Source organism: Alligator mississippiensis, chromosome 11 (genome assembly GCF_030867095.1).
Source record: "Alligator mississippiensis isolate rAllMis1 chromosome 11, rAllMis1, whole genome shotgun sequence".
Classification (NCBI taxonomy): domain Eukaryota; kingdom Metazoa; phylum Chordata; order Crocodylia; family Alligatoridae; genus Alligator; species Alligator mississippiensis.
In genome coordinates, this window is record NC_081834.1 from 45488655 (window position 1) to 45513369 (window position 24715).

The 24715-nt window shown below is 38.4% G+C and overlaps 1 protein-coding gene across 7 annotated transcripts in view; it reads left to right on the forward strand.

Annotated features, from left to right (window-relative positions):
• MYO9A (myosin IXA) overlaps positions 1-24715 on the forward strand; it is a 392893-nt gene that overhangs the window by 190904 nt on the left and 177274 nt on the right. For all 7 annotated transcript variants that reach the window (XM_019499347.2, XM_059714929.1, XM_059714932.1 and 4 more), the window contains 2 exons: positions 4018-4115; positions 8775-8901. In XM_019499347.2, coding sequence (XP_019354892.1) covers positions 4018-4115; positions 8775-8901 — 225 coding nt within the window. The remainder of the gene's footprint in view (positions 1-4017; positions 4116-8774; positions 8902-24715) is intronic.

Below are 24715 nucleotides of genomic sequence, written 5' to 3' on the forward strand. Positions count from 1 at the left end.
TTACAAAATTTAGCTGGTTAATTGTGCAATTAATTTAGACTAGCTACACATGCAAAGTAACCATCACACCATAAAACGGTCCATCCAGTTATAAAGTTAGAGTTGGTAAATGTGTAATAACTTTATAGCTGGTTCCTATCCAGCTTTAATTTACACGTGTAGCAGGGTCTATGCCCCTGTGACTGGGGGTCCTGTCAGCTGACTGGGCTCTCAGCCGCAGAGGTGCATCATATGCCAAGGCAAGGAATCACACAGCTGCTAGGAGGTTGATCCTGGGCTCCCCTTGCACCGGTAATAAGATGTGATAGGATCTGATGTTGGATCCCATAATTGTGCCTCCTGCCATACACGATTGTGTGGATCACGCATCAGATCCTGTTATGCCTCTACCTGAAGGTCTACAGGGGCCCTAGAAAGCGTAAGAGAGCCTGAATAAGATGTTCTCTTTACCTCCCAGCAGGGCTAGTAATGAACAATTTAATAAAACAAGCTGTTGCAGACCCAGGAAATTCAGCATTGCATTGCCCATTTTTGAGCAGCAAAATGTTGTTTATAATTACATGTTAGGTATTTCCTTAATTCTGTATTTCTTTTTTTTCTCTTTTGTCAATGTACTGGAATAACACTACAGAATAGAGAGAGAGTGAGTGCAAGTACACGCGTGCAGAATTCTTACTAACACAGCGCTTGTTCACTATTAGATATACGTTCTGGAGTCTACCCTGTGACCTTGCTGGGACTACAGGGAATTAAAACTTAAAAAAAAAAAAAAAAAAGCACTGTATCATCACACTATGTGAAGAAGTGCATTATATTATTTTAACTTTTGAGTGGAAGTGTATGAATTGTCTCAACTTAATGTTAGTAAGCAGGGCACTTGGCCTGTCATGCCAAAGTTGAAAAAGCTAAGAAAGTAATTGCATAAACAGAATACTGATGACTGGATTGATTGGCGCACAGATGTTTGTTCTTTTCACATTTGTCTACCGTAATAGTATGAATGTTCTGGATTTATAGATGTCCACTATGAAAAAAGAAGATAAACTGTGGCGGCATACTGGAGATGAAATAGTGTACAGAGCGAGCATCTGCTTTTAAGTAAATGATTTGCAAGAAGCCTTTCCATATGGGTTAATGAGTTTGGTAATTGTTATGTAAATTGTTAACCAGATTGCCTTTGGCTTTGGAGGTATTGCTTCTCAGTTAGCTGTGGTAGTTTCACTATTAACTTTTGCTTTAATTTCAAAGAGGTGAAATTGTGCAATAAGATTGTCCAGTGGAATGTAGGCATTTCAGTTTATTTAGTGGGTTTTTTTATTTTTTTTTAAATACTCTTGCCACATCTCAGTCCTGGAAATTAAATGCATGTATTTGTCTCTGGCTTCCAAGTTCAGCACAAGCAGGATTAAAAAAGCTTCCTCAAATTATCTTCAAACATTATTTAGACAAAGAAATTTACCCTTGTTGGCTTATTGATTCCTTAATCTTTATTCCTTCATTTATTTATTATTTGTGTATTGGATCTAATTCTCATACTGATTTTTTTTTTTTTTTTTTTCTGATGCAGGCATTTGTTCATTAGATATTTGACTAAGTTTAACAGTTTACTTTATGCAGTTTACTAGCCAACCACTAGTTACTAATGACTTTTGGTTGCTATCACTCTTGGCCAAGATCAAACTGCAGTTGTAAAGGTGAAAGCCTTTGAATCCTATTTCTGACATATATGGAGTACAATGAGTTGGTCTCATTGCTTCTATTTTTTGATCTATTATGTTGAAGTTCACCATTTATTGAATTGGATATCAATGCATAAATCCATTGAGAACCTAAAAGGAATCTATCCATTTGTGTTCAGTTATCAATTGAGTTCAGCACAAAAGTAGAAAATTCTAATGGAATGCAAATAGATTTTTCTAATTAAAAACTAAAACTTAAAGCCTGCCCATATTACTTTTGCATTAGATTTTAAATCCGCTGTTTAAACCCACTTACTGTTAATTGGTTATTTTTATAAATTCACTTTGTCACTATAATATTGTTTTGCTGATTGTTGTGCACAGGGCCGGTTGAAACCAATGTTAACAACCGTTTTCCAGATGAACAGGATTTATGACAATTAGGTTGAACATCACCCAGTTTTAGTTATGGAGAACCAGATACTCCACAGAATATTGCCTCATATGCCTGTATGTTTGGGTTGCTTATTGGAACTAAGATTTAAAATAAACGTGCTTTTTTTAATGATAAATAGATATTAGTCCAAAACAATAATCCTGTTAAGTAACGTGGAGGAAAGAGGAAAGCCTTGTCTCCTTAAAGGAGAATTGTCAGTGAGTTGACTGTGAAAGTTTGTCTGTATTTACCTACTGACAATGAAATTACAGTTTCACACTGTGTGTTGTAAGTGAGCATGAGACTATATCAGCTCCATGTACTAGTCATTGTCACGTGCCAATTTGATGCCAGTCCAGTGATATTTCCTGTGCTAGTCGTTTAGCCATTTTTGGTTTGTTTTTCAAAACTGCTCGTTCAAATTGTGTGCACACTTAAACATTCAGGTAATATGATTTGCATGCAAATTATTAACACTGACGATATGTGTGCACAACTCTGACCTGTATTGGCAGTTAGCTTAATTGTAGATGCTGTTTTGAACAGACCTTTATTTTATGCACACTCAAACTATAAATCATACTAAGATTTCAAATTTCCTTTCATTTAGCATTTCCAGGGCACTAACTAAAAATAACTTGCATTCAAATATCTTCACTATGCAGCAATCCAGAATTCATTATTCTAACCCCAGAAAATTAACCAGTTGATTTTAATTTTTAAAAATGCATTTGAGAGAAAGCTTTAAGTATTTTTTTTTAATGGAATTCTTCACATTCCGTAAGGGGTGTCAGTCACATTAAGAAATTTGCTTATAGGAAATCAGTCTATGAATCAGTGCATTAGCTATTTGCTCTGACTTTCTGTGTGGACACTCTTAGGCCATGTCTATAACTTCTTTGCCAAATCCAGGGGCACAGCTGAGAAACAAACCTGCCCCAATTCTTTCTGCTTTATATATGCCCAGCAGTTAGGTGTATGGTTGCCAACTCTGACTGAAGCTATTCCGGGAGATTTTTTCCCCCACAACGTGACGTAATGTCATTAATTGTACTGTTCAACCTGTTCACAATATAAATCTCCCAGATTGCTTTCAGTAGTCGCTGGGTGATCGATGCCAATTCCAGTAGACTCCTGGCCAATCTGGGAGGGTTGGCAACCTTAGTTAGGGGGTGCAAAGGCTTAGAGCAGTTTTGGGCATGTGCCGTGAGACAGCCGGAGAGCAATGCTGGGGTGCTTGCTCAGGGCTGTTTTAAGCCACCTAATTGCTGAGCATGAGCAGTTAGGGCTTTTTTACACGAAGTAGTTCACTCCATTTTCAAAGGCCCTCTTAATGTTCACTAGATATGCACAGGGGGAGTCAGTGAAGAGCAATCGATGTAGTGTAAATTTACACCCTAGCTTTACAGCACGCTAAATTCCTCATGTAGACAAGGCCTTCTCAAAATGCTTGCTCAGTTAAAATTTCATAGCTGATTTGTTCTTTTAGAGAGACTTAAGGCAGGGTGGAAGAAAGGGCTTCTCTGTCTGAGGATATAATTCAAAATAGCTTTTATAGAATTAACTATTCCACACTATCTTTCTTTGTGTATGTTCTTATTTTGTATTGAATGTAGCTTGTTATGGTTTAGGTTAGGGAGTGGATCAAACTTAACTACACAAAGTCATTCTTAGTGCACGGTGAGTTTGTCCACACAGGAGTTAGTACAGAATAGCTATAGTTAATTATTATTTATAATTAGTTGTATGTAAAATCCAGGCAGCAGACTGGAAATATTCTAGTCATTGATAGAAAAGCATGAAAAGTGCCAAATGGGAGTTATGTAATGCCGGATTGTCCATCCACACACATTCTGGACTTCATTTTTATTAATTCTTCATCTTTGTGTTTGAATCAAACAGGATTGCTTCTCTGTTGAAGGGGAAGATTTGAAGCATGACTTTGAGCGCTTACAGCTGGCCATGGAGATGGTGGGGTTTCTTCCCAAGACTCGCAGGCAGTGAGTTCATCTTCCAGTTTAACAGCATGCATAATGAGCAAGAAAATATGTCTAATTTACAGCAATATGACTCTGTTGTGCCCAATTGAACTTAGATTGCTGATGTGACAGGGAGTAATGACATTTGACAATTCATATATTAAAGGAGTAAACATTATTTCAAGATGTAAGCAGAAGTGCATCTACTCTGTTTCTGTAGCAATCTGGTCTGTGCAAATTGGACATCTCTATGAAGCCAGCACCTTAAAAGTATTTTTGAACTGCTTGTGAATATAAGTGCCTAATTCTGCATGTCTTGAATTCAAATGATAATTCTTTCAGAAATCCTGCCTCTGACCTTTTGTATATGTCTAATTTTTAACCTTTGGATTCAGATTGTGTGCAAATGTGGATAGTGTAGCAGGCTTTGTCTAGAAGCCTTGAGAAGACTGTGTTGAAACAGTTGACCCAAATCTGTTTGAAAAAGTGCTCATCAATCTGGTCATAAAGCAATAAAGGAATGAGATGGCTGCCTTTATCAGGCTACAGAAAGTCCATCTAGTTTGGATAGGGTTTTCCTTTAGGAAAAACTGAAAAATTATTATCAGTGATTATCAAATTAACATAATAGGAACCATTGAAATATTATGGAAATCATGTAAGTGTGGGGAGGATGACAACTTTGTCTTGTTTTACTCTTAAATTGAATTAATTCCATTTGATACCTCGCTTATCACCCAATGTAAGTGATGATGTTTAACATTAAAATAAACTGATTGCAGTTAATGTAAATGTTAATGTAACTTTTAAAAAGTGTTTTTTCTGGGTGTAGGCAAAGTTAAACAAACAGCAAGCTTAAAAACCCTTGTCAATATGGTGTGCAGCTTTGACCATCCTGTACATAGACCTTCCAACCTTCCAAATAACCATTTTTTACCCCAAGTATCAGAAAATAGTTGATGCTGTAAAGCTATTTTATCTCATGCTTCCTAAACAAGTGTGAAAACCACAGCATTGCCAAGAAAGGAAAGAAGGCTCTTATAGTCTTTGTCCCACCCCACCTCCATTCTCCCTCCCCCATAATACCCATGTTTGCAGAGAAACTCCTTGTTCATGTGCACATTCAGTCCTGTACCTGCATCTCTTTGACTGTGTTGGCATAACAAGTAGGTTCTCTGTTCTGGGTAGTAGTGTTGGCAGTGGCTGACATATTTTGCAGCCCCTCAAAGTCATCAGCAAGGGTCAGGGCTGGAGCCCGTCACCCCCCACCTCCCCCCGCGCCCTGGGTGGTTTACAGTACAGTTTGATGCTTGCAGAGCCGTCCGTTGTGGGGAGCAAATCGGGGCAACTGCCCTGGGCCCCATGCTTTGGAGGGCCCTGCAGACAGTGCCATTGGCACATGCTGTGGGTAGCATCACCCTGTGCAGCCACCGGCTTTGCGGTCCGGCCGTTCCCCGTCCCCCCCACCTTTCCCCCCCTCCCCCCTGGCCCCACAGGCTGATATGCCCCAGGTCCCACACACCCCCAGGGTTGGCTCTGGATGCACGTACTCAAACAGAGAAGACAGTAGATTTGTACTTCATAAATATGGTGTTCCAGTCGACACAACTCCTTAGTACAACAGAAACAAACTCCTGCTAAACTCTACCGCGTTCTTCTGATTATAAGTTGACATTTTTTCTTCGAGAACCATAAAATCACATTAGACTTGCATGCAGGGTTGACCTATAGTCAGGCCCTAGACCTTTGTGATTGCAGTATTTGTGTATATGCAATAAAAAATATTCAGATTTTTTTCAATGAAGGTTTTATGATCATATTTTAAGTCCATTTTAGCTTATTCTCCTGTGGGATTTTGGAAAGGCAGTAGGACTTTGAGGACTTAATTTATAGCTATCAACTTATTTGGAAGAGAGAGAGTTTTTTTTCTTAAAATTGAACCTGGAAATATGGGAGCATGTTATCTCCAAGGTTGACTTATAATCGGAACAATACAGTATTCAGTAGCTTCCTGTATTCTGTGCCTAGATGACTCCTTGTGCATCACACAGTGGGCTTGGTGATGAGATTTTTTTAGGGCTTGGTCTACACAGGGAAATTATAACACAGTAAGGTAGTAAACAATTAGAGCAAGTTTCCATCCATTAGGAGTGTCCATATGGAACATGTAGTACACTGTGGATTCACACACTAGCTTTTACTGCACAATAACTTCTCCACATAATATCTGTCATATGTGAACTCTGCAAAAAGCTGGGGAGTTTAATTGGCAGACAGGGTTCTTTGGGTAAATCTGATATCTTTTATTAGACCAACTAAATAGTTGGAAAGCTTTTGCTTAGTAAGCTTTTGGGTTTAAAAACCCTTTGTCAGGCCGAGGAAGCATCTGCAGTTGGTGTGTGCTCTTCCTGGATGGAATGAATAGTAAGTAAAGAGGCCAGAGGCTGGTATGCATGCAAGAAAACAGTAGTTTATTAAACTTGTAAATAGATATGTATAGTTGTAATTTTCATGTTAATAAAGTGTTTCAAGTTAATAAAACATCTTCAGTGTTTAAAAGTAAAAGTAGTTGAGCTTTGTGGATTTGCTTTTTCCAAAAAAAAGGGTAATAATATTAGGTTGAGACATCTATAACGAAAACAAAGCAATTTAAAAAATATGTCCTGTAAGAAGTGCCTGCTAAAACCAGCAGTAGGGTGCTCTTTTTGTTGTCCTAATAAATAATTAACGGTAATAGCTAATAGCACTCTTCGTATCTTGATCTCAAACCCTCAAAAAAGGAGGTCATTATCATGAGCCCTGTTTTACACTTAGGGAAAGCAAGACACAAAGTGGTTGAAGTTGTCATGCCCAAGCAGGCAGTGGTGGAGCCAGAAATAACACCTGATTCCTGAATCCAGTGCCCTGTCCAGGCCTGAGGCTGTGTTGTCTTCCCTGAGTTCCATATCAGATGTATCCAATTGTAAATCTGAAAAGATTTGTTTAGTAACTACTGTCTCCGCAAATCCAACTAGGTAGTTGAAAGCCAATCTGGGTTTTTTCTTCATTGTGTTACATCTCCAACAGAAATTAACATCATACAATACTTAGTGTGGCACATTAAATGGATTAATCATTACCTGGTAGATCTCAAAACAGTTAATGAAAACTCATAATCAAAAAGGCATGTTCCTAGTGAGGTCCAGCAAGGATATAATTTTGACCCAACGCTATTCAGTATCTTTTTATCAATGGGGTAGAAGTTAAAAATAGAAAAGTATTTCTAGGGAAGTTTGTCATTAATATACAGATTGGTTAAGTAGCCATTAATATGTAGGGAAGGCTATTTATACAGAACATTCTCATTTGTTTTGTTCACTGGAGTTATTCAAATAATGAGGATTTTAATTCAGTTGTTCAGTGTCATTTATGCAGAAACAAACTGTAGATTAGCCAGGATGGGGGACTGTGAGCCTATTTAAAACTGAACCAAAATTTACAGCCTCTACAGAAATGACTCTGTGAGAAGCTATAGCCTTTCTGGTGGAGAAAATTAAACCAACTGATTATAATAGTCTTAACATCGAATTCAGCAGGAATGGATTTCTATACCCAAGCTCTCTGATGTTCATGCAGGGTCACAGCCCTCATTGGGGTTGCACACTTTTAGCAGTAGTTACCTTGTAATGGGAATGTGTTGACTACTTTTATTGATGCACAAAAATAGATTAAATTCCATTCTCTTATGTATTGAAAATATGTACAGCTAGTAGGAATGAAAAACAGGGCATGGAAGTTAGCCCCACTACTAGATAGTCAAAAAGGACAGATGTAGGGGTAAGAGTGTATTGGGGGAGGGAGGGAGGGAGAAGGTCATTTAAAAATTATTTCAGTCGTTTTTCAGAACGACGTTCCATTTTAAAGGAAATACTTTTTCTGTCTCAATATGCAGAGTATAAATAGAGCACCGGTGCTTTCACGTATGGAATCAAGTCTAATGTCCTTCTGTTTCTCTCTAAGAAGTAGGTTGCCAGACTTGTTTTGTCCCTTCCTGCCTCCCTCCCTGTTGTAACATGAAGGCATGTCGTGGAACAATAGGTGTAGTGAATTGAAATGGAGGCTGGGATTTGGTTGAGCTGGCCTCTTTTGCTCAGGGGTGCCACTACTTAAGTGGCTTAAGAATAATTAAAAAAAAATGTAAGCCATATTATTGGGAAAGCCATTTTTAAGTCTTCAGTGAAACTTGGGCCTTAGATGACTCAACATTGATATTTATTTTGAGTAGACACTTTTAGAAATGCTAGCAGAAACTGTCTGGCTCAGTCCTCCTGATTTGTAAACAGGGCACATGATGGTAATTTAATTGCTTTGAGATCTAGTTATGAGAAGTAATAAAATGCTGGACTAGGTTTTGAACATACATAGCAAATCATACATAAGTATTGCAGACAGAAGGATGCTTAACACTGCCTCTATTTTTAGATAATTTTCTGACGGGAATACATTTTAAGGAGTGTTTTATGGAAGTGTTTTGGCAGTTTTTCTTTTAGGTCTCACTGCACTAGAATTTTGCCAACAAATGCCATTCCAAGGTTGTTAACCCTAGCCTTTGTTCCGTGCTTTTGACAACAGATTTTATTTCTTTTTGAGCATTATGGGGGAAGAACAATTTCACAAACACATTTTAATTTTTTTTTCCAGAATTTTCTCTCTCTTATCTGCAATCCTACACCTGGGTAATATCTGTTACAAGAAGAAAACATATCGGGATGATTCAATAGACATTTGTAATCCTGAAGTTCTACCAGTTGTCTCAGAGCTACTAGAGGTAAGCCGTCACTTTTCTTCACGCAGTGTTCATTTCATTCCTCTTTCACGGTGAATTTTTAGTTTTGAATACTGCTTGTTTAAAGTGTCAGAGATGTGGGGCCTCTGTATTGAGCTAACATTTAGTACTGGCAATTGTAGCTGCTTTCATTGTTAGTGAAGGGGCTGTTGTACTTAGTAAATCAGGTTATTTCTTTCCATTCTTTTGATGTCTGTACGTTTGTTTCTGTGTAACGTGTCCCCTGGATTTAGATACTCTGAAAAGACCTCGGAGATACTCTACTTATCAATAACATTAAAGGAATAGCAAAATAGCAATAGGGGAGAAAAGCCTCCATTCAACCTGGATATTCATTTTGAGTAAATACTTTTTGAAATATAGGATATAAACTAGGGGTGGGCAACGTGGTGGATCCGGCTAGTGGTCGGACTCCATTTCCCAACAGCCCCTGCCTGTGTTGTTGCAGCCAGTTTCCATAGATACCAGCCCCAGCCGCACTGGCAGGGCATGCTGCTCCAGAGCTGGGGCTGGGATCTTGCGGTGGTCCAGAGCTGGGGTAGAGCCGCGAACCGCTGGCTGCATACCCCTGCCCAGGGTGTGTGGGGAGCAAATTGCAGCTCTGCTGCAAGTCCGGACCATGTTGTCACTGCTAATGTATCTCGGCCACAGAGCAGCTCTCTGCCCAGCCACGTGCCCTGCCAGTCCTGCTAGGGCTGGTCTCCAACGCTGCGACTCTCAGGGGCCTGTTACTGCTGGGGTCTCCATGGAAACTGACTGCAGTGATGTGGGCAGGGGCTGCTTGAAAATGGAGTCCACCGCTGGCCTAATCTGGCCTGCATGCTGGACTTTGCCTGATCCTGGTATAAAACATGTGGTTCAGTCTTCCTGATTTGCAAACAGGGTATATGATGATAATAAATTGCTTTGGGATCTTGTGATGAAAACTATCTATATAAGGTGCAAAGTATTCATAAGCATTGCTGCCAGTAGGATGCTTAACACTGCAGTCTTCTAACATTGCATTCTAACATAGCCAGATGGCAAAAAGCTTGCCTGGATTTGTTTCTGTTCTTAATGATCTAAAAGCAGCTGGGGCGCTTAACAAATCCTGAAGTGCACACTTAAGTGACAGATTTTAAGTGAGTTATACAGCCGTTGTCTTTATCCTCTAGCTGTTCCCCTAAGCTTACCATCATCACTTCAATCTTGTCTTTGTTGAGCCTCAACCAAATGTCTTCCACATCCTGCTCTCACCCAAACAGTAAATAAAACACTCAGTGTTTGGACTAAATAATCTAGAAAGCTGGGCATCTTCAATATACTTAAGGTTCTCCAACCTGTCTCTCTGGATTAGCATTTTAACATGCTATTGATCCGGAATGGTGACACAATACAGCATCTCATGTGGAAAGGCCATTAAAGCAGGGAACATCTACCCAGTAATGCACATAGGGTTCTCTCCAAGTGAAATGCCATTGGAAGGCAGTTTACAAGAGTGCGTATGTAATTCAGTATTTTGTGATCAAAAGCATCTGATTGATCTAATCGGGTTGGGCCTGCAGGGAGAGATTTTTCAAAGGCACGATGGGGAGTTAAATACCCAGTTGCTGTTGGAAATTAGGTACTCTCATTTCGTCTCATTGTCTTTGAAAAATCTCCCTCGTGAACTTCATATATAAGAGAAGAGAGATAATCAGCTAAGGGAATAAGAACAGCATACGGGTATACCACTGCCTAGTAAGTCTGAGGCATCAATATCCAGAGTTGTCTTGTGATGACTCTTTCAAATTATTTCAGCTAACAATGAAAGATTATATAAGGAGATTAATAGCTGCCTGTTGCAGTTGGATATAATAGTTACAGCCATAAAGTACTGCATCATTTCCTCAATACTGAAGTCCACAAACAATGCTGTTTCTTGTCTGCCATTCTAATACATCTAATACAGGAGAAAAAGGCTAGTTTTCATGCCATTCTCCTTATCTGGACTAGAATTAAGCTAGAATATCCATATTCACTCTCCCAGTATAAATCACAGATTACAGTTTCCAGATGTAGATCACATTCCCTTTTATCTGAATCTCACCACAAATAAATCCCACAAGTGTCCCATTTATCAAACTATGTTAATATATTACTTACATACTCTGGAATAGAAAATGAAGTTTGAAGGCTCCAGAAAGTGTCAATAGAGATTCCAAAAACTTCTGAAGTAGTTGTATCATCTGTTATATAGATAGTAGACTGGCATAACGGGATAGAGAGAAAATATTTCTGCCACATGCAGTGTCATGATTTACATAGGTGACCGAGAGTATCTTATGTATCTGGTCTTTCCTTACCACATGCAGACTTTTAAAAAAAATGATTTTTACATTTTCCTGTTAATTTTAAAATATTACAAAATTTTCTTTCTAAAAATTCCCTTAAAAAAAGGAAACAAAAGCCACATTAAAATTGTATCTAGGACCCTGCAGATGTTAGAAAAGACTGTATACAACTTAATGCATTTATGGAACACAACATTAACTGTAAAGATTCTTCAAATTTTTGTTACCTTGAAATTTATAGCAACTCTTGTTAACCAGTTGTAATATAAAATAATTTTGTGAAATGACTTTAAATGTAGAAAGAAGACTTTGTTGCAACCTAAGGGCAGTTGCAGAAAATTTGAATCACATCTTTTTCCTTATCTAAGAGAATGTTAAAATTGGCCTTTATAATGGGAACCTGGTTGCAATCTAAACTATGGAATAGTCTCCATAATATAATAAGCATTTCCCCAGCATTTTAAAAGAGCCCCACTGCACATTCTGTATTGCACTTTATACATGTTGGGACTTGCATTCATATCATTTATAACATATGTATTGCTAAGAGGAATGCATCTCTGAGATAACATTCATGTTTTTGTCCTGTCAACAGCATAGTTAAGATTTCTATTTTTTAAAATTTAATAAAATGGCATGCTTTTTTAAATTCATTGATGAAAAAGTTTGAGAGAGGTACTGTTACCCTGTTGAGGTCCCCAAGTATGCATCCTTAAAGAAAGGGAAATCTCATGTATCCTCTCTCCTTTCTCTCTCTATCTATATCTCTCTCTATATATATATATGAGTGAGAGAGCGAGAGAGAACATATATAAAATGTTTTATATATGCATGTTAAGAGTGTATGAGGAAAGCTAGGTAGTCTACGTATGGAATGTGATGTGCATTCCTTTAATCACTGTGCACAGTGATATAAAAAGGTTCACAGTGTGCAAAATTAAAAATATAGTGAAAAGGCATTGTATATCTCTTTCTCTCTCTCTCATGAATTCAGCATAAGAGATAGCATGGAACTAGCTATGTATTTTCTGGGGACCCATTTTCTGAATGATTCCACATGGAAACTTCTGCAAGATTCTGGAAGAATTGTGTTACACTAGAATAGCCAAAGCTTAGCAACACCTACTTTTGGGAATTCTAACTCTTATTAGCTCATTTCTAAGATATGAGAGCACAGAGGGAAAGCATATTTTTTCCCAGTAGTCTTCTGATGCTTGTGGTGGTGTTCTGCACTTTTTCCCTTCAAACCAGATAAACTGGTCCATGGAAAATTCATAATAATTAATTTTAATGTTGGCGTTTTAAACTATCCCTTTTCATTGGCCAGATGTCCCTCCTTCCAAATTCCTTCCACTTCATTTGAATATGTAGCCCTCTTTCTGTTCTGTAAAAAAATGAAGCAACCCATTGGGGAGGAGTAGGGGCAGAAGTTGGGGAGAGGCTAATATATTTTTTCCATTGCTGTGTTAAAGGTGAGGCATTGTTTGACTTCAAATAAACTTGGAAATAGCACTGCAAGATGCCCTTAGCTGGCAAACTCCCTTTCCCTGTTCAGCTTACCAGTGTAATACTGTACAGAACATACTGTTCTTTAGAAGTCTATGAAGTTGATTACATTCAGCATAGCTGGGATATTGTTTAAATGTACAATAGCAAATTGTATCAGTTAGGGTTGTGCGAAGTGAGTCCTACTCAATTCAGATTCTGCCTGAATCAGGGACAGTGATTTGATTCGTTGATTTGGATCACTGTCCCTGATTCGATTCAGCCGAATCCAAATCTGAAGATTCGATGGTGATTCGGAGAATCAGCGATTCGGCCATAGGTACAGCTTTAAAATTTTTTTCTACATACCTTGAAGTAGCATGCGTGGCTCATGATCGCTGTGATGCTGGGGTGCATGGAGCATCCCACAGGAGTGCGTGGGGGGCCTCCACGTGCTCGGTGGCAAACCCGGAAGTGGAGTGGAAGTACTTCAGGTCCGTGTCTGGGTCTGCTGCCAAGCACACTGGGAGCCCCGAGCCCCCCATGCTTCTGCAGGACGCCCCATGCGCCCCAGCGTCGCAGCATTCACGAGCCCCTGCTACCGTAGAGATACGTAGAAAAAACATTTAAAGCTGTCTCTATGTCTGAATCTTTCTGAATCAGTTCAGAGGGTTCCGATTCAATTCAGAGAGATTAAAGGGTCCTTTGATTTGATTCAGATTCGGCCACCAAATTGGGCCGAATCTCTTCTGAATCGAATCAGGGACCAAAGCTTTGCACAGCTTTAGTATTAGTATCTGCTTCTTTCTGTATTTAATTAAAATAGATCCAGTTAATTCAATTTAGTCAACTATTTAAAAAAATTAAAAGAAAAGCAAAGACAATTCATTATTTTAAAGGTAACCTAATGTATATTTCCCCTGATGACCATAGCTATATATTGCATCCACAGTATGGCAAATGCGTACTATTTTTATATGGTACTTCAGAAAGGTTTCATATGAACAAACTTACTAAGTTTTAAATCTTACATTTTTAAATGTCCTGTTATGACCTTGCACTTATTTTCTGATATTTTGTGTGGAGGTTTTTTTGCTCTTCCAGCTTGGGGGGCAGTGATTAAATTGTATTGCATTTCAGGGAAGTTGCTGTAAAGCATGAACATAGAACAGGGGCTCCCCCCCCCCCCCCTCCAAAATTAGGGGTTACACTAATAAATAAAAATAATGCTGGGGGTGGAACTCCTTGATCTTTTCAGAAATAGGGACAAATATGTACTAAAGTGCACTCATTAAAGCAACACTTTTTTAAACTGCAAATCTGCAAAAGTTCCAAACAGTGATCTTTGCCCTTGATTTCTTCTGCAACATCTGTAAGCTGTAAGTCATCAGTTCTGTTCTTGTATACATGTAAAATCCTCCATCAGTTGAGCCATGATTGTCCTATTGTGAATTGAAGCCATGTTTTAATGCAGTGTAGAGCACAGAAAATATGCTTACTTATAGCACTGATTGCTGGTACAATCAGAATAAATTTTATCAAACTTGCTGTTTCAGAACACTTAAGATATTCAGCTTGGCTTGTCAAACTCATATATTTGAGCTGATTCCAGTTATCTTTCTGCAAGTTTAAAACAGATGAAGCTCAAGAATTAGTTGATCATAATTGAAATCATAACCATAGATATAAAAAATGTTTTTTGTTGCATTTTCAGTTGTTTGGTGTTATGAGAACCTTAGATTTTGAAAACACAGCTGAATACTGGATATTGCATTTTTTTTTTAAATTAGATGTAGTTATACATATCTTTGAACTTGAGTAGCTGGGTTCACTTGTCCCTATTTCCATTTACTCTTGGGAGGTTCTGGCATTGGGAATCTCCTCAGTTTTCAGCTTATTTGCTCCTACAATCAGTTTTGGCTTTTATCAGATGACCTGAAAATAAATCAACTGTTATTTTCATAAGGGATTGCCCTTCTATTGGTGCAAAGTCCAACCCTTCCTGGGTTTTGTGGAAATTGTTAAAAAAACCCCAACAAACCCAAACCTTAAACCTGGGAAAAATTCACCACCAAATAAAGTTAAAGGCTTTTTTTCCCCCCATTTTTTTAGGGTCTCGTTTCAGGTTTCTTTGATGCATTCTTTGCAGCTTTGCAAGTTATGCACGTCAGAAGGCAGTTCTTGAATATTGAAACCAATGCTTCTGTACCATAGCCATTTTGTTGGATAGAGAATGTGTAGTTGATGATGCATATAACATATTTTATGTCCTGAAATATAGCATCTCATTTAGAGAAATGATTTCCACAATCTCATTTTGAAAATGTGGATTTATAAACTTGTCCTGATCCTTTTTTGGCCACTTTGAAATATCAGGACCATAGTTCTCATTGTATACAAAGCAGTTCAATGAAGTGGCAGCCAATCTCTTCACATAAGTTTTTGCGCAAGATAACCTAGGCTGCTTGGTTATTTTCCTTGGTCTGTTCTTTTTTTTTTTTCATTCTGAGAGTAATGAAAACTTAGTGTCAGCAATATTCATTGGCTTTTGAAGGCTATCAGCTGCTTTGTGATTCTGCAAGGAAGCTTGGTGTCTCTAATTTGTCTCAAATCTTTTTTCAGTTAGAGAATCCAGACGGTGTGAAAGCTTCATTTGCATAGAGTCTAATATAGTTGTACATAAAAGCTGTGCAACAGTCAAAAGAGTGTGCTGTCACTAGTTATAGAATAATGGAGTTACTGAAAGTCATCAAACCAGGATTAACAGTAGGGATGGCCAGCTGTCATTTGTTTCCCACTGCGGGGCAGTTCTGGAGAAAGCACACTACCACAGTCAGCAAACATCAGTCCACTTGTTTGAAGTGTATGAGTTTTCCTCATTTTATGCTGTACATGCGTTCCTGGAAAAAAGCACATAACTCGAATTCACATATAGGGAACCCACTTTACAATGTAACAAATAGGGATATATTCCAAGACCTCGCCTGTACTGACCCCCTGACCCATTTCCACCACTATTACAAGACAATTCACACAAGCACAGGGCGGTGGTTAATGTGGGGATGGCAACTACAGAAACACTTGTCGCAGACAACGAGCAATGAGCACAGATCCACACAGGAGACTATATTTTGGTGCGTGTCACTCCCACAATGCACCGCACAAAGCAGCTGACTGCGGGCTTCCACCACACCGATCCTATAAGAGTGAATTTACCTCGCATATAACACATTTTTGGTTTAAAAAGGGTCATCGCATAAGAGCGTATTCGCACATACAGAACCCACATAAAGGGAGGGAAACCTGTAGTTTTCTCTTAATCAGCTATGTTTAAGTGATTTTATTCAAGTACCATATATACACATATGTTTAATATGCATATACATGTATATTAATCCCTTGGGTTTCTCTCCCTTAAACTTTGTCAATGAAAAGCCTACAAATATACTATTATTCATATGCATGTGCATGCATTATTTTCATATTTTACTTAGTTGCTACTATAGGATCATGTACATTTGTAGACTTAAAAACAATATCCTCTGGCACACAAATCAACTTATTGATTTTATATAGTCACTATGTTCTTTGTAGAAGAGTCTCAAATGTGGCAGAATGAAGAGAGGGAACAGCCCATGCACGATCTGTTGATTTGACTAGAAAACAATTGTTCTCGTTTTACTTATAATCTTTTGGTTACCTCTTACTCTGAAACCCTGCTGGGGGAGAGACTTCACATGGGCTCCCTGACCTCTTGTGCGAAAGAAGGGAGGGAAGAAGAAAGGAGCCAGCTGGGAGGCTCTGGGAGTCAGCCCCAAAGGAATGATAACTGACTAGACCCATCTTGGGTATGCTTAGACAGAGGGACGAGAGGTTCCTCATGCAGAGGGAGAGAGAGGGTGGATTAGTATTTCTTACAAGAAAATGTGGATACCTTGGTTTTAGTAGGAGTAAAGGAGACATAGACAGGTGAGCCTTACTTTGGCACAAGCAAATGCACCTCACTAGAGAAAGAGACCTTGCTTCCTGAATCATTACCCATCCAGAGTAGAAAATAGTTAGTGCTTGCCCTCGAGAGGATGCTTTCAGCCTGACCTCGGCTACCAAGACCAAGTTAGTATCCTGGGGGAAAGAGAGGGATATAAAACAGCTAAGACCATTAGAAAATTACTCTCGGCCTGAGGAGAACATACCATGACTTATCAGGGACTGTCTCTGTTACAACAATCAGCTAGTGTAATGTCAATTTTCAGATGCTCTTATTTTTTGTTTCTTTTTTAATACTGTCAGACCCCTTCCCCATGTAAGAAAGTTATCTATGCCCCTGAAAAGTAACGCTAATATTGGCAGTTGTGAAGGAATGCAGAAGATGATAAAGTACTGAAATGGACCTCATTGTTCTTAGGTAGTGAAACGCCTTCCAACGTACAGTACATTTTTGATTTGTTAAAACATTCAGCCTGAGCATTTGCTGGAAAAGCAAACGACTGCATAGGATTTTGGCCAGACTCTGTGGATTATAGTTTCATTTACAGCAAGACCTCAATTACTTTTTTCAATAATAGACATACTATATGGATTATGTGAGGGTTTGGCAGATTTTTCTTGGCCTTTGTTTAAACTTCACTGAAAGACAGTGCTGGAGGATGATGTCAGTGTTGCCAGATGAATTGACCAGACGTGGAATTCTGTAAAAATAGTGAAGGTGTTACAGGAGGAGGGAGCAGTTTTGTGCCAACAGGTTTCAAGCAGAAATTGGAAGGATTTTTTTATGGTGTAAAGCCTGTAAGCACCCACTTACGGGCTCACTGGTATCCACCTGTTTCCATCACTCCTATGTAATGCCAATCAAGAAGGTCTCTGAAGTAGGGACTTAGTGTAGCTCTTTTTATTTGCATGCATAATTTATGTTTTTAAATATATTTGTGTGTGCTGGGGAACTATTTAATCTGAACTCACAACTGAAAACTTTTGACAGCAAATGATCAAGTCTGTTTTCTTCTCCAGGACCATTTCCTCGTTTGTTTAAAAAAAACAAAACCCCAACAACAACAAAAACAAAAAAAGAAAAGCTGATAGTACTTACCTGCCTTTTGTAAGGTCTGCATCTGAATCTTAAAATTCTAAACTTCCTGTGAACTTTGGGTGAAAGTTTCTCTGAATTTACCATTTTAAATACCTTTCCTGATGCCTGAATAAATGGTTGTGCTCTTTCTGATCGCTTTCAGATTATCCATTATGATAAACAGTATTCTGTACTCTTTTTGGGCTTACTTTCTCGATGTTGTCAGCAAATTGCATTTACCAGGAGACAGAACTTTCCAGCTTGTCTTTTGTGTTAGGGAGAGGTTACACCATAACTTACCTTGTAATAGGAGCTCTGAAACTCTGTTTTGGATAGGAAAAATAAAATGTTTGTTCTTCTGTGCTTGCAGTCTGTTTTTTCAAATATACACATGTCATGAGGAGAAGTGCCTACATGCTCTATTAACTGACTGAATACAGATTGTATTCAGGTTGTACAAAATATATCAGATTAAGAACCCATTGTACACTGCCTATAGTACAGGTTTTTATTATAGGTGGAGGGAGAATTGGCTCCCACCACAGAAATCTGCCAAATAGCAGTTAAGAAGTTGCTTCATTAACCAGACATCATTTTGCAGGGCAAAGGTCTGTAGGTATGTCGTCATCTCAGAGTTAGGGTATGGCCATCGGTTTGATTTTAGGAAGCAGGAGATAGTTGACTTCATTGCTATCTTCAGCTACTGGCAGACATTACATTTATTCATGATTGTGTTAATCGGGTGATAAATTGTAACAAGGTGCTCTTGAACAACTGTCATGGCAAGATGCACAACTTTAGGGGTCCAAGATAAAATTCCTCAGTTCTCATTGTGCAATTAAATCGATGTCTGATAGGAGCCTTTTAGTTTTATACCAATCAGTTATTGGATGAGTAGTAAAAAAGTATACTCTAGCCCTCAAAAATGAGGTGGGCCAGAAAGAGGTAAAGATCTGTGTTTCCTAGCTCTCATGTCAGAAATAGTTCATTTTTCTTTAGCTGCTATAACATAATCATAGCCCAGCATTAGTGGAGAAGTATGCTTAGCCTGTCTTGGCATCTGACCAGCCTTTGTGGGAGTCTGCATAACCTTCTGGCTGTCTGCGTGCTGCCACCTCCCTCGTCTAGTTCTGTTGACATTTATAGCGATGGAGGAGTTGCCTTGTCGTTCTTCACTGTTTTTTAAGGATTGAGTCAAGCAGCCACTTCAGTTTAACTTATCTATGGCAGTCGGTGAACTCTTAAATCTACATCCATTTTATAAAACAATTATTTCACTCTCCTTGTGGATTGTCCTCCATAAATAAAACACAAAGTCTTATAAGCTTTCTGGGTTTGCTTGTTTGTTTATTTACCTAAAGAATTTAAGACTTCCTTGTTAATTAGAAAAAAGGCATGAAGCACAATGTAGGAGTGTGGCATGTGATGCATGAACTGAAGAAACAGGTTCTTCTGTCCCATTCATGCCTTCAGCCTTGTTAGACTTGTTAATCTTCCTCCTTCGCTGTCAGTGAAGGAAGCGCAACAAATAAAGCTGGTTTTCTGATGCTGTTCAGAGCTGTTCTTACTCTGTTTCCCTCTTTCACTACTGCTTCTACAGTTTGCATTGCCTTCCACTGCGTAACAGCTGTAGCAGATTTCACTTTGTTGTTTTTGTCAAAGTTCTGACCATTTCAGATGCCTTTTATGCTAGATAAATAGCAAAAGTGTGTTACAGCTTTCTTACTAGTTTAGTAATGGATTGAACCTTCATAAGGTCTTGCAGAGCTTTGATGTTTTATATTGTGGTTTTGAATGCTTTTTGTTTCAAGTTTGTTTGTTTTTTTTGCCCCCTTTTTACTCCTTCATGTTCCTACTTAAGTATAACAAATACTAATTAATAGCTACCTGTAATAGTTGGGAACACATCCCAAAGTTCCCATTATTCCAAGTCAGTAATAATCTAGATCACTGGTCATGACTTTACAGCCAGTTTGATATGTTTTGTAACTCAAACAACTTTCTGAGATTATCTTAACTAAAAATTTAGGCTAAACTAGAGAATAGAAATGAGCCCCATTTCTGGGCATTTGTGACAGATTTATCATTGGAGATTATTCCTCTGTCCTTTTGAGGAAAGCTGCATATGTGAACAAAGTCTTGAATTAAATGTGCAGTGACGTGGTTGACCATGAAAAGTCTTTCTCTGCAGCTGTTGTTCAGAATGGAAGTATTAACTGAGTTTCCCATTGGGATTAGTTACATCACTAGGTATAGCAATTTTTTCCCCCTCATTTCAGTTCAGCCCTTTCCATATTTTATGAAGAATGCTTCCATTATTTGTGGAGATGACTGGTGTTCTCATTTGGAAATAAATTATTGATCATTTTTAAACTGTACACCCCAATTCCTGCTTCAATTTAAATGTCTCTTGTTGTTGCTTTATTGTTTTTTGTCTTTATGTAACCTTCAGAGCAAGGTACTTGATAGTTAAATAAGAAACAGTCCCACAGAGGAGGCCTAGCTGGCTGAAGCTCAGTTAGAGTAAGACCAAGGTAATGCCGATAGAATAGGTAAGGTGCTAAAAAGATGTATGTAAAGGATTAGTATTGAAGCTCTATATTGAGGTAATATAATTTAGTAGACTTAGGACTGGTCCTGTCTATTCATTTATCATCTGTGTTAGAGAGGTAGCTTTCTTTCTATAAATACACCATTTCTTTTAGTTGTGAACTTTGCCTTGTTGAGCCTCATTTTTATCACTAAGTTACACTGATGTTATAAAAGGAGTTAATGTTGGGCTACTTCAGATCATCCAGTAACAAACTGTTGTACTGTATAGCTGGATAGGGTTCACACACAATATTAAATTGAGATTTTCCCCATAGAAAGCATGTTATTACCTCTGTTTTCATAGATCTGCATGGGAGGTAGTTTCATTGTTGACTAGGCCGTATTACTTGAACTGTGTACTTGAGTCATTTTTAAATCTTGCCACTTTTTTTTGTACAACATCTCTAATTTTGGCTTTTTTTTCTGTCCATGCAGCTACAAGATTAATTTAAGCCCATATCATTTTATAGCTTGAGTACTGAAACCTCCTTTCTTCTGGCTGTGATTGATATCATGCAACTTTCCTTAAATTAATTCACAGTGTTGATGCCCAAAATAATCTTGGCCACTTCCTTTGACCTCATTTCTTCCCTGACTGTCTTCATCTCCTCATCAAATACAGTTTTCTTGTCTTCACTTTTAAGGCCCTTCATAACTTAATCCCCACTGTACATACCAGAGCTAGTAACATATTGTATAATCAACCCTAAATTCTCTCTCAGCTTTACCAGCCATCAGCTTACTACTTTGAAACCCCCCATGCTTTCTTTGTCTCATGCTACCCACTTACACATGGAAAAATCCCTGAAAAATCATTCACTATTGTATCTCTCTTCAGCCTTTCCTTAAGACTGATTTCTGTCACAATCCCCAGAAAAATCTGCCTGCTGATAATGGCTGGGTAGTTCACAAGCTCTGATGATTCTCTTGTACCTTATTACATTTTCTTGTTACTTACTTCTCATCTCAGTTGAAAAATAAAACAAGACAAATAACTCATGTGACCACCAAAGTTAGATCTCTACTTCAGTACATCAGTTTGCTTGTATTCGCTTTCCTTACTTAAGTTCTGTTGAGATCCTAAACTCTTCACAACAGACAGTGTCCCCCTTCTTTATACAGCAACCAATACAGTGCAACTAATTCCATGTCTAATATGAATCTTTTGGTGCTTTCGTAATATAGGCACTGTCTTTATCTGCTTTGATAGAAAGCCCAGAGTAGCTGGAAAGTTGTTCTAGAGCTGACAGGTGAGAGTGGCTATATTTTGGCTATTTTAAGTCCCAATTCTGATTCTTGTTATGGAGATGAGTGAGGTAGGGTTAAAGCACAGTCCTGGAGAGGTTCAGGGCAAGACTGTGTTCCAGTAGAAAGCTTGGAGAGGGATCAGGATCAGAGCAGTGCTAAAGCCACTTTAGACTCCCTGTGCGTTTGAGTTCTGTACGTGTGTCTTGGGGTTTGACTATATGGGGCTTAGGGTGGAATTGCTCTATTCACCAATAATCATTCCTTATTAACTGTTGGGGGCTTTTCTCCTGTAGTTCTGCTAGGGCTAAAATGCCACCCTGCTTCTCTCTTCAGTCACAGATTTAACAGGATCTTACAGATTAGTGCTCAAGATGGGGGCTTGTCTCTGCCTCAGGTTTAAACAGAAAAGGGATCCTGGCTAGACATTCTCTGTGGAGGGTCTTCAACTGTGATATATACACTCTTGCTGTGTTTTGGGATCGCCTCTGTGGAGCCTATCTCTTTTGTGCTTCTGAGAACTGGGAGGTCTGAGAGTAGAGGGTGATGGTTACATAGATGGACAGTTGATCGGGTTGTTATTTAATCTGTACTTGTGCATTTAAATTATTGAATGCCAGATGGAGCATAGGATATGTGCTCTGGAAATCTTAAATAAATACAGACATGTGTTAAGTGCCCTTAGCAGCAGCTTCATTTTCTGAGTTCATCTTTAGCAGAGACCTCTAACATTTTCTGTTGCTATCAGAAGGCAAATATCTTATGACTATTGCCAGAGAACAAAAAAACCCAGACATGTTGTCTGTGTTCATCCTGTCACAGTCAAGTGCTTGATTTATTATTTCTGAGATCTATCAGACCAAACTCAGCCCTGCAGTAATTGTGGGGCAATGGGATGAGTATCACTTGAGAATTGCTCTCTAGGGTTATATTTCCACTCCTTTGACAAGTATATTTTTAACTTTAAAGGGACATTCTTCAGCTGTGGGGCTGCCTTGGAGCATAGTCAGATTTGAAATTAACCTAGCATAAATGTATGCCTGATTCAACTGGATAGCTGGGATATCAGATCTGGATGTGTTTACTGGATGGCTGTTAGTATTGTATTGTGCATTGCCTTGATAATCAGCAAGTCAGAGTACTGGCTGCTTGTTTGTTAACTGAGACTAGCATTGTTCCCACTGCAACATGTTTGCTCTTTAATGTGGGATAATAGACCGGCTAAAGCTCACTTTTGTTCCTGGCCTGTTTGCTCACAATTCCTGGAGGTCAGTTGACTGCTCTGCAGTTGGGCATGGTTGAAAATATGTATGAATTTTGCCTTTGGCTGTGGATTTGAGTCAGCAAATGACCCTGGATATTTGCTTTGCATTTGCTGAGGCAGGAACTTGGAAATGAAGAGGAACTACACAGAACTTGGAAATGACAAAGATGTTAAGTGTTGATTCAGAAGCTCCCATTCTCTCCAGCCTATATAGAAAATGGTCAGCCGTACTCTCTAAACTAAACTCTAATTACTTTTTTTTGCTTAGTTTTGGGCAATGGAAACCATTATTGAAGATCTGCTGTCACCAGAATACTGTTTTGTTTGTTTGTTACAAAAACAGAGCCATTAAATAAACCAGTAGCAATTGCTGAGGATAAATGAGTTTAATTCTAGGGTGCTGATGTTTGACTTTTTGTGACTCAGGCACTGCATGCTGGTTATCTACCTCCCAGCTATCTCTTTCTTTTCAGAAGATGGAAAAAGTGAGAAAGTGCTGATTTGATTGCAAGGGGATAACACACAACATTAGTGTCAGCCAATGTTGCTCTTGCTAGTGGTGGGCATTTCAAGCATGAGACATGAAACTTGTGTGGAAGTCCAGTGTCAGCAAACAGAGCAAAACTATGCATATGAACCTGGACCTTCATTGCATTGGCTTCCATGAATGGAATTTCTTGGATTCACAAAGAATGGGATGACCAAATTCTTAATATATTGGCTAGGATTATTGATGTCCACAGTGGAAATATTTTAGTGGCTACCACTAAGAGATTAGGGATACCCAGTTTTAAAAGAAACTAGCTCTCAGTCAATATACAGCTCAAAATTCCATGTTTCTTCTTAATTTGCATTTTTCAGATTGAGAATTAAAGTATAGTTTTTACTGTTCAAAGTGGTGCATATTATGTATGAAACAACAGAAGATGCGGTGCTTAGTGCATAGTTTCTGTTGAGCTGGTAAAGGTTTGGGAAAGTCCAGGGATCCTAAGAGTTTGTTCACTTTTTTTTGCTTAATCTGAGTCAAAATGATACTTACAGGGAATATTAAAATGAACCAGGTATGACTGTAAAGCAAAGGTCTTAAAATACGAAGCCAAACTGTTTAAATTTGCTTTTATATAGCTAGTCTGTTTTCAGAGACAACTAAATGTCACCGGCATATTGCTATAGCAGTGGCTGGTATCATCACTTTAATCTCTCTGCTTTTTTTTTTTTTAACTCCAGTGTAAAAAATCTTTAGCGCTTAAACAGTATTTTCTGAGGAAAAAAAATAAATTAATGAAATTTGTCCATCTTCAGTGGGCAGATTTATCTCTTAGGGGGTTGGGGGAAAGATTATCATGACTTTCTCTGCACAGTTGGTGAATCTAAATTGGTTTGGGCTGAAAGCTTTAACTGAAAATGAAGAGAATGAATCTAACTTTTCAGGAAAGGTCATGTTACCTTTCTAAGGCATGCTTTATTAGTTTTGTAATACATTTACCCTGGAGGACATGATTTTTAAACATATTTTTCTAGTGGCTTTTATTAAGAAGGGTGTTGCAAGTTGTTTTTCACCAAGCATTTGTCTTAATAATAGTAACTTTGATGGTGCTCTTTACCTTTAGGCCTTCAAACTCAAATTATAATACATGTTTCAAATTTGCCACTGAATTTGAATTTTAAATTAAGAAAAACATGGTGGGAGATGAGGCTTTTACTTTTTTTTTTTTACATTTCTATTCACAGAAAGATCATGGAAACTGATCAGACACTGTACCACTCATGAGTTATCATTTACTTGATAAAAATGAACTTCTGCTTAGAGGTTACATGAGCAGGCCAGATGAC